The 15,619-nt window shown below is 42.9% G+C and overlaps 2 protein-coding genes across 13 annotated transcripts in view; both read left to right on the forward strand.

The window, feature by feature from the left end:
- Positions 1–5,269, forward strand: part of LOC133481883 (stromal interaction molecule 1-like) — a 31,786-nt gene extending 26,517 nt beyond the window's left edge. For 3 of the 7 annotated variants that reach the window (XM_061781168.1, XM_061781170.1, XM_061781169.1), the window contains 2 exons: positions 109–490; positions 1,951–5,269. In XM_061781168.1, the coding sequence (XP_061637152.1) occupies positions 109–490; positions 1,951–2,407 (839 nt within the window). In that variant the 3' untranslated portion in view covers positions 2,408–5,269. The remainder of the gene's footprint in view (positions 1–108; positions 491–1,950) is intronic. The other 4 variants (XM_061781172.1, XM_061781174.1, XM_061781173.1 and 1 more) reach the window with 2 other exon arrangements.
- A 185-nt stretch (positions 5,270–5,454) lies between these two features.
- The window catches only part of si:dkey-24p1.6 (protein sel-1 homolog 3), a 38,947-nt gene continuing 28,782 nt past the window's right edge, over positions 5,455–15,619 (forward strand). For 3 of the 6 annotated variants that reach the window (XR_009789629.1, XR_009789627.1, XM_061781164.1), the window contains exons 1-21: positions 5,458–6,603; positions 6,697–6,766; positions 6,840–7,314; positions 8,174–8,300; positions 8,507–8,628; positions 8,961–9,076; positions 9,151–9,212; positions 10,042–10,174; positions 10,237–10,375; positions 10,457–10,579; positions 11,481–11,686; positions 11,768–11,947; positions 12,512–12,631; positions 12,717–12,857; positions 13,489–13,551; positions 13,847–14,020; positions 14,267–14,394; positions 14,489–14,572; positions 14,685–14,775; positions 14,857–14,944; positions 15,430–15,539. Coding sequence is in view for 3 of the 6 variants with exons in the window: in XM_061781164.1 (XP_061637148.1) it covers positions 6,719–6,766; positions 6,840–7,314; positions 8,174–8,300; positions 8,507–8,628; positions 8,961–9,076; positions 9,151–9,212; positions 10,042–10,174; positions 10,237–10,375; positions 10,457–10,579; positions 11,481–11,686; positions 11,768–11,947; positions 12,512–12,631; positions 12,717–12,857; positions 13,489–13,551; positions 13,847–14,020; positions 14,267–14,394; positions 14,489–14,572; positions 14,685–14,775; positions 14,857–14,944; positions 15,430–15,539 (2,730 nt within the window). In the remaining 3 variants the exon portion in view is untranslated. Of the gene's footprint in view, positions 6,604–6,696; positions 6,767–6,839; positions 7,315–8,173; positions 8,301–8,506; positions 8,629–8,960; positions 9,077–9,150; positions 9,213–10,041; positions 10,175–10,236; positions 10,376–10,456; positions 10,580–11,480; positions 11,687–11,767; positions 11,948–12,511; positions 12,632–12,716; positions 12,858–13,488; positions 13,552–13,846; positions 14,021–14,266; positions 14,399–14,488; positions 14,573–14,684; positions 14,776–14,856; positions 15,024–15,429; positions 15,540–15,619 lie in introns of those variants that run through there. The other 3 variants (XM_061781165.1, XM_061781167.1, XR_009789630.1) reach the window with 3 other exon arrangements.

A 15,619-nucleotide genomic window follows, 5' to 3' on the forward strand; every position in this document is an offset into this window, starting at 1 on the left:
AAATAGTCATCTGAAGTCCATTTCGAAAAAAATCCCAGCATGTTTGGCGTCTTTCCACAGGCCACATTTTCCAAGTTGTGGATAACATTGTGGCTTTTCTGCCCGCAGCTCCCAGCATGATGTCCCTGCGCCAGCGCCACATTGACCCCCACCTGTCTTTGAGCTCGCAGAGGTTGGTAGAGGGTTCCCCGCCGGAGGGTCAGCAGGGGGAGGGAGCCTCGCACCCGGGTCCTCGGCCTCGGCCCGCCTTCCGAGAGTCCCGCAGCCAGTCTTTCGGGCACCTCGAGAGTCTGTGTCTGCCCCCGCTGTCCTCCGCCGCGTCCCACCCCGCCATCATCTGTAGCTCGGCCGCCAATCCGCATTCATTCTCCTCTGCCAGCCCTCATTCCTCCCACGTTTATTACCCTTCCTTCCAGCCCATGGACCCCATTCCTGACCTCACCTACTCCGACGTCTCCAAAGCGCACTCTGCGCGTAGCGACAGCTTCGGGTATCTATCTCCGTGTGGCATGCGCGTGTGGTCGCTAACCGCCTGCTGTGACACACAAAACTTTGGTAACGCATGCAGTGGCAACCTCCAGTGTCCAACCAAACCAAAGGCTGAAACTATTTGGGCTGTGGACCAGAAATTCCAACAAGACAAAGCTTGGAATTCAAACCAAACGTCCACAAATCTTCTGAGAAACTGGCGGCCAATTATTTGTGCTCAAGGGCTGCATTTGATTTCTAAAATTGAGACATCGGCCAGGTTTTTCGAGGGGGAAAAAAAAAAAAAACTTCCAATGAGAAAGTAAAACCAGTAAAATAGTTTTGCTCATTTTATTTATAATTAATGTATTATAGTTAATAAAGTAATTATAAAATAAACGGTATGGAAAATTGTTTATTTTTTCATGTTTTTAATTTTTTTTTTTACAATAAATCAACAAATTATTGAGAACTTTTTATAACCAATTCTATGATTAAAAAAAAAACTAATGCAAAAAATAAATGTTTCATAAAGTAATATTTAATACTTATTTTTTAATGTTAATAACATAAGCAATTTTGTAATAAAATAAATTTTTTATAACTAAATTATATTTAAGCACTTATTTAATAAAAATATAGTTTGAAATTATGTGTAAATTAATTTTTTTACTCATTTGTATTTACCGCACTTAAATGATGAACAAATGAGGTAAATGAATAAAAAAATGACATAAATGATTTACAACATTTTTATCAACCAATTTTGAGGAAAAGATTGAACTGTTCAAACCTGTTACTGTTGCACAAACTACTGACAGAATGAAAATTTAAGCTGTTGTTCCTAAAATGAAAAGATTTAAGCTTTTCTATATTATTAATTAAACATTGATTTTTTTATTTTTTTTTTGCGTATTTACCACGACACTAGTGAGGATAAGCGGTACAGAAAATGGATGGATGGATATTTTATTTTAAAACCTTTTATTTTTTTGGTGGGGATAATTTACAGCTAACCAGTTTTTCTTTTTGTGTTCCTGTACAAAGTATGACATTCAACTTTAATACATCGATGGCCAGACAACAATAGATAAATATTCTTATTAGGCCTAATTTTCATTAAATATAATTGTAACTCTTCTTTTTTTTTTTTTTTTTTAAAGCTTTAGAGATCAAATAAAAGTTGAAAATCACAAAGTCCTGATATGCTCTGACATGGCTTAAATTTAGATTTGGGACAAATATTGTAAATCCTGTCTATTTGAGCAAAACAAACAATAGCATTTAAGGAGTGTCCACTGTATAAGGAAAAAGGGTGACTAAAGTCTTGGTTTTTAGCATACATTTCACTTTACGTTACTTTGCATTTCCTCTTTTTCTAACCTCACAGTCTTTCCTCTTGCCTGAAAACTACGTGTGGCGTTGCGGTGTTGATTGAGGATTTGAGCGCTTTTGGGTCTTAATCCGCCCTTTCTCACACAGGGACCTTCATCGGTCGGACTCGGACTCGTCGCTCTCCCTGTCGCAAGTGGGCGACCGTCTGTCGGCGCTGGGCTCCAAAGGCCTCCTGATGAAGCCCACCTCCCTGCTGCACGGCCTGCCCAACGGCGGCACCCGGCTCCACGAGAGCGGCGCGGGCGAGCACGTGCCTGACAGCCCCGTCCTCATGAAGAGGGTCCAGCAGCAGCAGCAGGAGGCGGCGATGGCGATGGCGGAGGCCCACAGCCCCGCCGAGTCCACCCGCTCCCTCAGCTCCACCGAGCCGGAGACCCCCTCGCCCACTTGGGCGGCGGGGACCAAGGGCAACACCCGCATCCCCCAGCTGTTGGCCAAGAAGAGCCCGCTGGAGGAGGACAGCGCCTCCACGGGCGAGGACACGGATTCCACCGCCAGCCGCAAGAAACACACCTTCAAGATCTTCAAGAAGCAGAAGAAATGAGGCTACTGTTTTTTTTTTGTTTTTTTTCGGGGGGGGGGGGGGCGTCCTTTTTATTGTCCAGCACTGTTTGTTGCCTCTTAAAACTTTGTGAGGTTTAGTTTAGAACCTTGTGGGCTGTGGGAGCAAGCAGCTGCTCTTACTAGTCACAGACAGTTAGCGATACGCGGCTTTTTGGTGAAATTCTCGGGTGAAACCAAGATCGATGCGCTATAACCTCTCCAGCACTGGTGTCAAACTGGTGGCCCGGGGGCCAGATCCGGCCCGCCACATCATTTTATGTGGCCCGCGAAAGCAAATCAAAATCGCTAATTGTCTGATTTCAAAACTGGCTATTCATCAATGTTGTGTATACTGTATGTAACTACAGTATCGGAGGTAATCTTTCATTTATATGGGTTAACAGTTGTAGTGGCCCACCGAGGGAAGTCATAACTACGATGTGGCCCGTGACAAAAATGAGTTTGACACCCCTGCTCTACAGGATGACTTTGCGACATTTTTGAATGCGCAAAGGAAATTCCGTGGAAACATTTGCTCGTGCAGTGAGACGCACATTTTAACAAATGAAGCACTTATCAATGAATATCGTATTGATCAGACGCCTCAAAAGCATTTTCTTGCAGTTATGTATACACTGTTTGGGTGGGTTGTCGCTGAGTAATTTAGCAAAACGTAATGGCTAGCCTGCTAGCTGATGTTAGCTATATAGCATGCTATCCATTTCAGTGTCAAAAGAGCGCGTCTGTGATATTAACCCAAGGAACACGAAAATCAATGAGTCTGTCTCTAAATGATCATGCTGTCGGATTTTCCACCACGTCTATCTTTAAATCGACTTACTTGTTGAGTTATAAAATTGCTGCCGGTGTTCCGTCGCTCTTTCGAGCAATGTACCTCACGTAACATCTTATTTTCCGAATTTGTTTACTCGTGGTTCCACCCGGAAGTATGTGTGATTTCATGGTAAAAAGGTCTTTTTTTTGGGGGGTAACTTCTCCGCCCTTATTTGCTGTTTTTGTGCTCGTGCCGAACTATCCCTAGATGGCACCAAAGCCCTGTCTCATATAAACGTAGTGGTTTGGCGACATCTTGTGGCATCGTGGTCCCTCGGCACAGTGTTGAAGTGAGGGGAAGACACCCTGGCTGCTATAAAAGTAGAGTTGTGGCATCAATTCTCGTGGCATCTCGAGGCAATTCTCAACCTTTTTGGGAGCCTGTCAAATACTGGTGGATGTTTGCTGTTTGTGAAGGGTAAATGAATGCACCAACGCGTTTGCGTGTTCAATTGGAATTCTTTTTGAATCAGTCCTCTCCATCTTGCTGTTAACACGTAGACATCATGATACCGAGACGACCGCTGAGAATCGATCAGTAGTACCTCATGCTTTGAATGTCATCGGCAGGGTGCAAAAGAGAGACCGGAAGAGTCACAGAAAGGCCTAGGAATCAAACACCAGTTGTGAAATTTGCTATTGTTAAGAGAACTCGCTTCACTGAAAAGTGTCAAGAAGGTTGGTTCATGTTCTGTTGTAAAAGTTGTAGTCCATTTTCTTCAAATTTCACCCAAAAGCTGCACACCTGTCACTTTTTGTGACTAGTATGTGCGTGCGTGCGTGTGTGAGTGGGAGGGAGGGTTGCAATGTAAAGAATGATTTATTCTATGCCAGTTTCAAAGGGAAACTTTTATTTAATTTTTTTTCCTGGGCATGTCTTTTGTTGCATGCTGAAAATACACTCCCCCCCCCCCCCCCCCTCCCCCTTTCTTTCTCCCCCCAATCCTCTTGCCAACTCATCGATGACTCAGAAGGGCTCATTTGGTCAAGCGTGAGTTTATTTTATTTTATTTTATTTTGACACAGACTAAACAGCCCTACGGTGTTGAAACTGGATATGTCTGTGTTTATTTTGTGTGCAAAACTCTGGATTTATGCTGTTGTTTTGAGTAACTATTTATTTAAATGGGCGACTTGTGTTGTCAAGAGAAATAATGTTAGCAAAAAAAAGATGGATTACAAAGAAAAACAGATTTCTTTTTTTATTTGTATTCTTTTTTTTTAACCACTTCTCCCAGGATCCAAATGCAGTAGAATTCAAACAGAAGGCCCCTCTCAGAATCGCTGTATTTATGAGTCGTTTGACCAATGAATGGCCTTTTGAGTTTCTGAGGGTGTCATGGTTAAAAATATGTATCACACAACCACCATCTAATGTGGGTGGAGCGTGGGGTGCAAAGGCCAATTCGCTGTGGCTTGCAGGTGTAATGTCTATTTTATTTTATTTTATTTCTATATTGTATATAGTTTTTAGTGGGTGCTGGAAAAGGGCTAAACATAACGATTTGGTACCAATCCACCCAAATAGTGAAGCAAAAGCCCAACGATCCCACATTAAAGTGCCAAAGCTGGACGCCATTTTGTAATAGTGTTCCAGCAACAATTCTTTCTTGGTCGGATGTTTACATTTGTGAAGGGGGCCTCACATGACTATGCATCTGTACTTTCAGCTTCTTCTCGTCCACCAAAAAAGAAAAAGAACTCTCGAGATGCGGTTTTGAAGATTTTACAAACGGCTACTTTTGATTTTGATTTTTTTTGCAGAAATCAGTACGCCTTTTTCTTGACAGCTGTACTGTACATGACATCCTGGATGTTTTGGTTTTTTTTGACGACGCATGTCAAAGAGCTTCGGTCGACTTCCCTAGCTGACCTGTTCTAATAAGTTCTTGTCTATCAACTTTTGAGCTTGTACGTATGAAATCCAGACCGTATATTTGTACAGAGACAACGACAACTTTTTGCATCTCCAGTGATGGTCTTTTACGGCACTCTTGCATGAAAGCAATAAACTATTTTAAACAAATAACTGGGGGGTGCTTTGTTGTCCACGTTGCCACATTTGTAATTGTTACATATAATTATATATATATATAATTCAATTATCCAAACAGGTATTGTCAACAGTTGACAGTAAAAATGCATCTTTGTTTGTACTTACGTAGTTTTCACATGCTGTACTTTATTTTTTTATTTTTAAACTTTTAAATGTCGGACTACAATCGACGCTTTGATTTACGGATTCTCCTACGTGAAAAAGTGAGCGTACTGTGTCATTTCCGGTGTCTAACGTCTGTCACTCACTGGCTGCTGCTTTTCTTCCTCAATTTTGTCCGTTTATTTTTATTTTTTTGACGGTCGTCTGTTCTCCACTTCTTATCGAGGCTCGGCTAACGTCAAATACATCGGGAAAAGAGTCACAAATAACGGTTTCCTCTTGCTAGTTAGCTCACAGTTACAGTGGTCTCTTCTTCTAAACTAGTTAGCATAGCAGTTAGCATAAGTGCTCCTTCACTTCCCACTCTCCGCTCCCCGACTACCATTAATGTTTCACACGCGTTTATGAAACGCATCTTATCTGCCGCAGTGGATGTGAGTTTTGGTGGAAAAACAAGTAAACACGTCAGCTAGCCACTAGCCAGCCCTAATAATAAATAAGTCGGTTCAGGGAAGCTAGCGTGCCTGCTAACAGGATTAGTGCTCCCCCTAGAGGACAGGACAAAATGTTGCCTCATTTCTTATTGATACAAAGTAAGTGTTTACTTTGAAATATCGACAGGTGACAAAAGTAGTCACAGTCGGTTCTCAAGTAGAAGTGCAGGTACACTAGTAAAAGAAGTACACAACTGATTTCACTTCTTAATTTTTTTTCACTATTCTTCTTCAGAAGCTGGTGATTTTTAGGTTGACGCAAGACAACTTATTCTCAACTTTATTAATAGAGCACTCAAATGAAACAACCACAGCTGAAACTAAAGTGCTGTGCATGAATTCAAATCAAACGCAAATATTAAATAAAATATTCCTTTTTGATTAAAATATTATACAAATTGTCGGGACCATAGAAACACTCCAGCAGCGCCTCATTTGAGTCTTGAGACCAAACTGTCACAGTCCCTCGGTTGGCTGCCTGATGTTCTACCAGTTGCTGGTCACAAGGTGATTCGCCACAAATCTTTCTTGCAGCTGACAATATCAAACAACTCTCTTAAATAAAAAAGGAAAAAAAAAGTATTTTGTTTCGTTTCCATCACTGGCTACAATAAATGTAGTGCACGAGTTAAGCTGACACAGTTGGTATGTCACCGAATTCCCAAAACTCCACCTTGACTGGGACCGGTTAGTCATTGGCTGCAAGGAAATGTGAGCTATTCAATATTGACTTTGGCAATCAGGTGGAGCCGGATGAGGTCCGGGTGTGAAGGCTTTGTGCTTGACTTTTGTTTGCCACTGCAGCCTGACCGTCTCGCATGACAACATGGATTTGCAGTACAAATACATCTATGAGCTGTTGTTCAGTGTGCAGGTATGAACACATTTATTCTTTTCAGTAGACTAAAACAAGAACTACAAAGTGTCTTTTTTTTTTTCTTCCGCAGGTGGTCTTTGCGGTGGACTCTGTGAGACTCCTGAATCCCCCCGAGGAGCCCGTTCCAGATCTTCCTTTGGAGGTTTTCTACTCATGTGATGCACCCGCCACTGTGCAACTGGACTGGACTGTGACCTTCGACATTGGCGAGAGTTCCACATCCTTGCTGAGACGATGGCATTGCGTGCCGGGAAAACCCAGAAAAAGGACTCTCAAGGTGACCCTACCCGATTGGTTGCTTTACAGACCGGACGCCATCGTTCCGGAGTCCCGGTGGGTGTTGAGCTGCACGCTGGGAGCCTCGGTCAGGTACAGGAAAGTGGACAGTGGCGATTGGATGGTCGCAGCGCAACATGTTGCAAGTTTACAGCCCCGACTCATGTATAGTCGGCCCGTCAAACGGCATCAGGTCTGCTTCGCTTGGAGTTTGAGAATGCTCTCATTCGCTCGAGACCACGCAAGGAAACATTGCCTGGTGGAGCAAGGTAGGAACACTCGAAATAGGAAAGATTTAGGATCGTTTTGATGACCCCAAAAATTCTGTGTTATAAATTCTGCGGTAAAAGAATTCGGTGTTAGGTTTCATCATCGGAAGGATGATGGGCACAATGCCCATTTAATCATCATGATACACAAACATATGTTTATTTCTTGCCATTCATTCAATCATTTAATCATGTCATTGATGTGTGTGTTTATACAGTACAATACTTCCTTTTTAAAACACATGACAAAAAGTTTTTGTTGGTGTTTTGGGGGAAACTGGAACGGATTATTGGGATTTTTATTCATTTCCATGAATGAGTTTGAGTTAACAAATTAAACTCATTTGATCGTTGGTCTGTGATGAAGCCCAATAGTTGATGTAAATGTCACCCATTTGTCTTGGGTCGTGTTTCCCGACCTTGATTGAGCCAAGGTACATATTTTACATGAGAAAAACCACCAAACAAAAATGGCCCAAAAAATGAATGGTATTCATATTTTTAGTTGAGTTCGTCTTGTCTCAATTTACTGACAAATGTACTTACTCAGTGTGAAATCTGGGCCTGTTTAGTTCAACTCACAGCTATTCTGTTCTTCGAACGGCAACAGGCCGAAATCCAGGTTAACCCTTCTATACTCTTTAAGGTCAAATTTGATCCATTTTGACATTTAACAGTAATAGGAACACCGTAAATAAAAAAAAAAAATGTCACCCTGAAATTTGATGACTTTCCCTGAAGAGTTACGACAGTTCAGTTGTATTTAACTTTAAAGCTCAAGATCAGCAACCTGAACCCACGAGAATAACATGAGTTTACTGTACTCCAACATCCCGACAATCCCGTCCGTGGTCTTCAGAAACGGTGCCTTTGCTGTCCTCGATCTTCGCCTCCACCGGGGAAAAATTCGGCATCGTCAAGAATCTTCGGCCCTACGCCAGCGACGTTCTGGAGTACCTTCGAATTCACGCCCTCGCATTCCCCTGGTGAGTGTAACGAGGAAATCTAAGCATCAGTTCAAAAGCAAGAATCCTTGTATCATTTGTTCGCTCCGTTTTCAATTGGAAATCCCAAATATGGACGTGACTGCTAATTTGTTCTTTGGTCTAAAGCAAAAAAACTAAAATATTCCTGATTGAAAATGGAAGGAACAAACGATACAGAGATTAACAAGCGTCCTTTGCGGGGACAGGTCCAAGTTCTCCGTCTGGATATTGGTGACCCGGCACTGCCGGGATAGCTCGTGCGGGGTGCTTCACCACATTGACTCCCAGAACAACTACGCAACGCCCACTGTGCTCCTCACTCAATCAGGTATAATACGCCGTAACCAACTGAAAAAAACAAAAACAAGCAATTGTGAAGTTGAGAGATGCTGACAAATCTATCCAAATGGGCACAAAGAGCTGGTTTTCATCTTCCGTGTGATCACAAGAAGACTTCTGAGTGTTAGCTATGCTAAAGGTGCGAGGTCACACGTTAGCCGCAGCATAAAATTGTAGAAATCTTCTTACACTGTCCTGCAAAAGTATTGGAACAGTCAGGTATTTACAGCTGGATCTGACGCATAGCTTATGAAACAATTTTGTTTTAATTGAGCAAAAGTATTGGAACAGACCTAAAATAGTCAGAGATGTTGTGTTCAGGTCGGCTGCATGTCCAAGTGCACGGCGGGCCGGGGGAATCCACCGCCATCCTCTTCCCGCACGAGGTGCCCTTGAGCGAGTGGTGTCACCTCACGGTGACGTTTCAAGGCAGACAGGTGAGTCGTGCGACCCATCGGCGTATTAATCATGACGCAGATGTTGACGAAACAGTTCCCCGATGTGTTGTCAGGTTACTATCGCCACAGTGTGCTTGGGCAAGAAGTCGAGAACGGTGAAGTCGACAGAGAACAGGTGAGTGTGTGGACAATGGATGCAGCTAATTGACTGAGTTAGTAGCTGCTTGCCAGAAAAAAAATTACAAATAAAAATTCAGCCCCTGAAACCAGTTTCACTTAGCAACATGAAATTTCGCAATAATAATCATACATTTATTTTATGTAGTCCTTTTAAAGGGTACTGTCATGTAACTTTAGTAGTACACCCACAAAAAAAGTCTCAAGAAGGCATACCCGAAAACACACAGGCACTCTGCCGTTTAGATTGGAAGTGACTATTTTCCAGGTTAAAAAAAAAAAAAAAAGAGGACGACTTACAAAAATGGACATTTTCAAAATTCAGCCCATTTAAACCAGTTTCACTTAGCAACATCACAAGTGGACCCACAAAAAAGTATCCAGGAGTTATGGGAAGTCCGCTACCAGGATTTTGGTTTGAAACAGCCATTTTAGTCTTGTTTTGACTACATTTTCATGACTTGCTATCAAAAGAAAAAAAATAAATGATGCCCCTGAAGCGAGTTACACTTGGCAACATAAAATTTGGTCGACAAGTCTAACCTGAGTCAAGCCACAAAAAAGTCAGAGAAAGTCTTGCCAGAAAGCACACAGGAAGTCTGCCACTTTATTTTGAACTAACTATTAATTGTGGTCATTTGGCCAAGTTTGATGACTTGTCATTCAAAAAAACCAAAAAAACTTTCAAAACTGAAAATTTGGTCATCACTTCTATCACAAGTTGACCCACCAAAAATTCTCAAGTAGTCATGCATGGAAATGCATCGGAAGTCTGCCATTTTGATTTAACAGCCATTTTTTAAAGATGTTTCCCCCCATCCCCCCAGGCTGAGCCATGACATCAGGCTGGACGACACTGACGGATACTTTGTGATCGGAGGGGGTCGATACGTTAAAGGCGTCGAAGGTTACTTCGGACCCTCGTTTTACGATCGGAATAGAGCGTCGCCTCAAAGCTCGGTAACCCAAAACAACAAACACAACCTACGTTTGCTTTTTATGCTCATTCCTCTCCTCCACAGTCAGAAGTTGTTCTTCCGGACGTCATCGCAGAAGTGAACCTAACTGGGTGGATGCACGCCTGTGGAGAATTCTCTCTCTATATCAACCAAAGCATCCGTTTCTACTCCCTCCTGGCCCAGCAAAAAAGCAAAGAGTCAAGTAGTAGACCTCTTATCCCACTAGGTGGTGCTGACATGATTCCCAAGCACTTCATGTAAAATCCCTTTGAATTTTCTCCAGGCAACCGTTTGGAGATGTTCCACACTGAGAAACAGAAATATACGCTGAACACGTGCGAGCTGTGGGAGGGGGCAGTTCCTCAATATGTCACCAAAATTGTACAGTATTTGGCTTTCAAACGTGGTAAGAGGAAAATCACAGCTGATTTTCAACCTTGAACACCCTCCAAGTATGGCAAAAAACATTGTTCCATATCTTGCATTGATTTAAACAGAGCGGTTGCCTCTTTATTGTTAGAAATTGCAACTAATATTTCCAGTAGGAATTATTGGAAGTATATCTGATTTGTTCCAGGGTCAAACTGTTCAATAAAAAAGGAAACACACCGTCAGTAACATTCTAACATTTATCCATAACATTTACATGGAAGATTCAAACTATTTCTTGACTGTTTAATAATACAACGTAAGTAAATGTAAAGTTAGTGATGATTCAATTACAATTATAAAAAAGGTAAAAAAAATAAAATAAAATGATATACATAAATACAGTAGAGGGATGTGTTTTTGTCAATTTATTTTCATTAATGTAAAAACATAGTTGAATTACCGTATGAAGTGTATGAATTTTCATGAATTAAACATGTTCATAAAAATGTATATTTTGTATATAATACAATACAATGCTTGTGCTTTACATGGTTAAAATACAAAATAAAGTAGTCACAAACATGATACAGGCAATAGAAAAAAACCCAATCCAGAAAATCATTCGTCAATCAACAAATCAGTCTTCAAATGCTTTTTTTCCCGAATTAATTAAAATAAGTCCACAAAAATGACCTCATGTAATTAACTTATTTTGGTGAATTAAACTCAACATGATGTACTGTATACACATTGAATGCATCAAATATAGTTTGTATTTATTTGTATTGTCAAATCTAGTCTATAACAAATCTTTTTATTTCAGGATAAAATTCAATAAATAAACCGACTAACAACTTTGGAAAGGTCTGTCGTCGACCAGCATTACGTCGCTGTGGCACTTAATTTTTGACCTGCTACAAATCTGCTCTTTTAAGGAAGAAGAGCAGCGAGCCCTGACGCGGTGGGCCGAGCGCTGCGTTCTCTGTCCCTTCGCCAACTGGACGGCGTGAGCAGCACGCGAGCCTTTGCTCAAGTTTTACCTCTGCTGCTGAATGCCGGCTGCTTGAATAACGCTGCCGCTCTGCACATGTCATCGCTCATCTACAGCTTGGGTCTGGGGGTGGAGAAAGAGCCCAGTAAGGTGCGTTGTCATCGCTCAGCGCCAGCAAGCGCTAGTGCTAGTAAGGCAGCCTTTGACCTTTGACGACGGGGTCTCGCGCAGGCGTGGCTGCTGGCCCTGTTGGCGGCCCAGAAGGACCATCGACTGGCTCTGCTGCGACTAGGCCACCTGCACCACCGGGGCCTGCGGGGGGTCCTCGCAGACGAGGACGTGGCCTACGCTTACTACGCCAACTTGGCCAGACAGACCACGCGGGATCGGCAGAATCCCTCGCCGGAGCAGGTGACGGCCGACCCTCGCGAGTCACTCACTTTAAAGGGCCTGCTTGACATTTGATTTGATTTTCAATAGCTTTTTTTTTTTTTTTTTTTAAATATGGACATCATTTCCTATTGAAAGATTCATTCATCAGCATTTATTTTGCAAATAAAAAAAAATACATCAAATGAACAAATATATAGGAAATCCAAATAGGCTGCACATGCCAGGTTTTGGGAATTTACTGTACAACAATGAGACCAAGCTAAATCATTTGAAAACTTTCAACCTGTAGCGCTCAATTGGATGTTTTTGAAAAAAATCGAGAGGTGAAGTCAAACGCAACAAATGCAATAATATGTTCAAAATTCCAAGCACATTCAAACTCATGTTAAATCTGACTGTGGCACACAACTGCCGCATTTAGGGTGCCTCTTATTAACCCCAACTAAAGGTCAACTGTTCGAGTAGGCGTTGTTTTCATTTTCTGGTATATAATAAGCCACATAAGCACAAGAAAACACATGAACCCCCTTTTCTAGCATTACAAATTCTAAACTACGCTGTTAAATTCTTTCCCATTTCCAGGTCTACGTTGAGGACATCTACCTGCACGACGACGAGATCCTCAACCTTCAGACCAACAAAGACCATCACATCTTCCAGTGGCTGAAGCTTCAGGCGTTCCAAGGTGCCCCCGATGCCGAGGTAACCCCCGCTGTCATCTCGTGAACAACAACAACAACAACAACAAAAACGACAAGACAATCAGACGTCAACTACATTCTTCCAGCAAGCCCTGGCCCGCATGCTGTTCTGGGGTCAGCAGGGAGTGTCGCCCGACATCGAGGCGGCACTGAGGCACTACGAGAGGGGGGCGGTCCGCCTGGAGGACCCCGTGTCCATGTACGACTTTGCCATCGTCCTTCTGCGGGTCAGCTTCAAGCAACATTTTGAGTCTTGGGGATTACACAACACACTCGCCAAACTTGAAACTCAAATCATTTGTATCACAAGTGAACGGAAATGCCGTTCATCTGTTCCAGACTCCCAAAAATGTTGTCGTTTAAAATTGTTTTGTTTTTTTTGCACTCTACAGTATTGTACACTGTAAAAACATAAATAGAATGTGTAAACAGTTTTTCCTTAATTGCTACTTTTTTCCACTTTCACTGAACTTATTGTTCACAGTTTTTGCCTTTTTCGCCACTTTCCTCACTTTCAGCAGCTTCTCCATATTTCCATGGACAGAGTCAGTAGCATAGAAATTATTTGAACGCCTTCGACTGACATTAATTGCAGCCTTGATCGACTCCTTCTGCTTCAATATAGTACGTCACGGAAGTACTCATCATCAGCTTCTTTTTCTCAGCACTCATTACCCATGGTTAGAAAAAAAAAAAAAAAAAGCTCGTTAGTCACATTTTTGCTCGCAACGCAGAGCAAAAAAAAAACAGCCATGAATAAATCAATGACTTAAAAAAAATAAATAAAATTGTGACTTCCAAAAAAAGTTGGCCCTTTCTTAAAGTTTGATCTGAAGTGATGTTACTTTGTCTCCATAGGGCCACGGTGTCAAAAAAGACATTCCCAAAGCCATCAAGTTATTGAAGAAAGCAATGGACGAGGTTTGCTATTCATAGTGATTTTCTTGACTCCATGGATTATTTGTCATCATTTAATTTTTTTCTGTTGTGCATGGTGGCTGATATCATGAATAACTATCAAGAGAAGCCATCCCAACAATTAGATCATCAATTCGTATACGTGCTGTGGATTTTTTGGACTGTGGATTATTTCTAGTCTTTCAGTTTATTTCTATTGCGCAAGGTGTGCATTATCACGAATCAGTGGCTAGAGTACGTTAGCCTTGGCAATAATTGCGGCGGCCTAGCAGGTTGAAGCCCTTACTTGGTTCTTCAGGGTTTCGTCCCCGCCATCAGCGCGCTGGCCTGGTACTACGAGCGCCTGGAGCTTGACTACGAAAAGGCGGCGGAGCTGTGGGAGCGGGCGGACGACCTCGGGAGCCCGGACGCCGCTCTCAACCTCGGGATCTTGCACTCCCTCGGGCTTTACCCGCAGAGACCTGCCGACCAGGTAGGAAGATTACTACTGTTCCCGAGTGCCGAGTTCCATTTTGGTCCTAATCCCACATTTTATTGTAACTTGTAAATGTTCCAATTGATTGCCATATTTTCGCTTAGAAAGTTCCCCAATTGATGGAGAAATTCTACAAATATATTTCCCAAAAATCTCACATTGTACCTTTCCTACATCGAATGAATTTCACAACATTTCAATTCATTGTAGAGAAACGGCACATTGAACGTGTTGTTCCCGCAGTACATGGCGTACGAGTACTTCCTGAAGGCTGCCGAGCGAGGACACATCAGGGGAGCGGCGGAAGTCGCCGACGTCTGGTCCACCGGGCTCGCCGGTCGCGTCAGTCGCCGTCCGTCCGATGCTCTCTTGTTGGCTTGTTACCTTTTTATTCTCATTCGAAAAATAATAGTTGATCTGCATGAGAAAGGCACTCTAAAATGTCTTTTATATGACTGAGCATAGATGGGCAAAGCGGGCAGCGGAGCAAAACGGATACCTGGGTCGTCTGCTGCGGCGAGCCCTGAACGCCTTCCTGAAGGGTGACCTGTAAGTGTCTTACGCCTTAAAGCCACCACGATCACCTCACAATTGCACGAAGCCTCAATACGACGCAAAAAGGCAAGAGAACAGCAAACCGATGATGTGTTTGCTTTTCCAGGTTTGGCTCGCTGGTGTGTTACATGATGGCCGCCGAACTGGGCGTTGCGGTGGCCCAGTTTAACGTGGCATATCTGTGTGATCAAAACCAGGCGAGTTAGCAACTGCTGATAACGAATGATTAGGAATTGGACAGATTGCTGTACGCCGTTGTGATCGTCGTTTGTTCACAGGGCGATTTCCTGGCTCCTGCTTTTGCACTGCACTGCAAGAGAAGATATTATAACCTGAGCGTCCACAATCCGAAACCTGAGCCTTACGGTAAACTCGACGAGAGGAACTCGAACCAGTGTACTCCTATGCGAGGCTGGTCTTGCTCCAATGTTTTCCATGCATTCAGGCAAGAGCTTCGGGGTTTCATAACAGGGTTGGGAAGGGATAGAGTTTAAAGCCAAGGTTGGAATTTCCAATGGAGCTTTCGAGACAGTTCTAGTTTCATATTAGGGCTTTCAAATCAAGCCTTCGGGCCTGGGTTAGGGCTTTAAAGTAAGATTTCAACACAGGTTCTGGCTTTCAAATTAGGGTTTCAAGACTGGCTTTTCAAGTTAGGTTAGGGTTTCAAGCCTGCGTCAAGGTTTAAAATTCGGGTGTTTGGAGTTTCGAACGAGGGTTAGGGTATCAGACAAGAATTATGGGTTGAAGTTTTTGCTTATTCCAAAGTCGTGCACCTTGCTTGTTCCGACCGAATAACCACCGATGACACTTTGAGACTTGCAACCTCATGTGCTTTTTGTCTTTGTCTGCAGCCCTCCTGAGGATGGGCGACATGTGGTACGACGGCCTGGTGGACGGCCGCAAGAGGTTGACTCCTGCCGCGCAGATGTACAAACTGGCGGCGCTGCGCGGCGAGCCGCAGGTGATGGAATGCGGCCCGCCGACGAAAATGAATTTGCCGGCCCTGCTTCAAGCCTATTTTCTGCCACCCTGAAGTACTAT

Source organism: Phyllopteryx taeniolatus, chromosome 8 (genome assembly GCF_024500385.1).
Source record: "Phyllopteryx taeniolatus isolate TA_2022b chromosome 8, UOR_Ptae_1.2, whole genome shotgun sequence".
NCBI classification, from domain to species: Eukaryota; Metazoa; Chordata; class Actinopteri; order Syngnathiformes; family Syngnathidae; genus Phyllopteryx; species Phyllopteryx taeniolatus.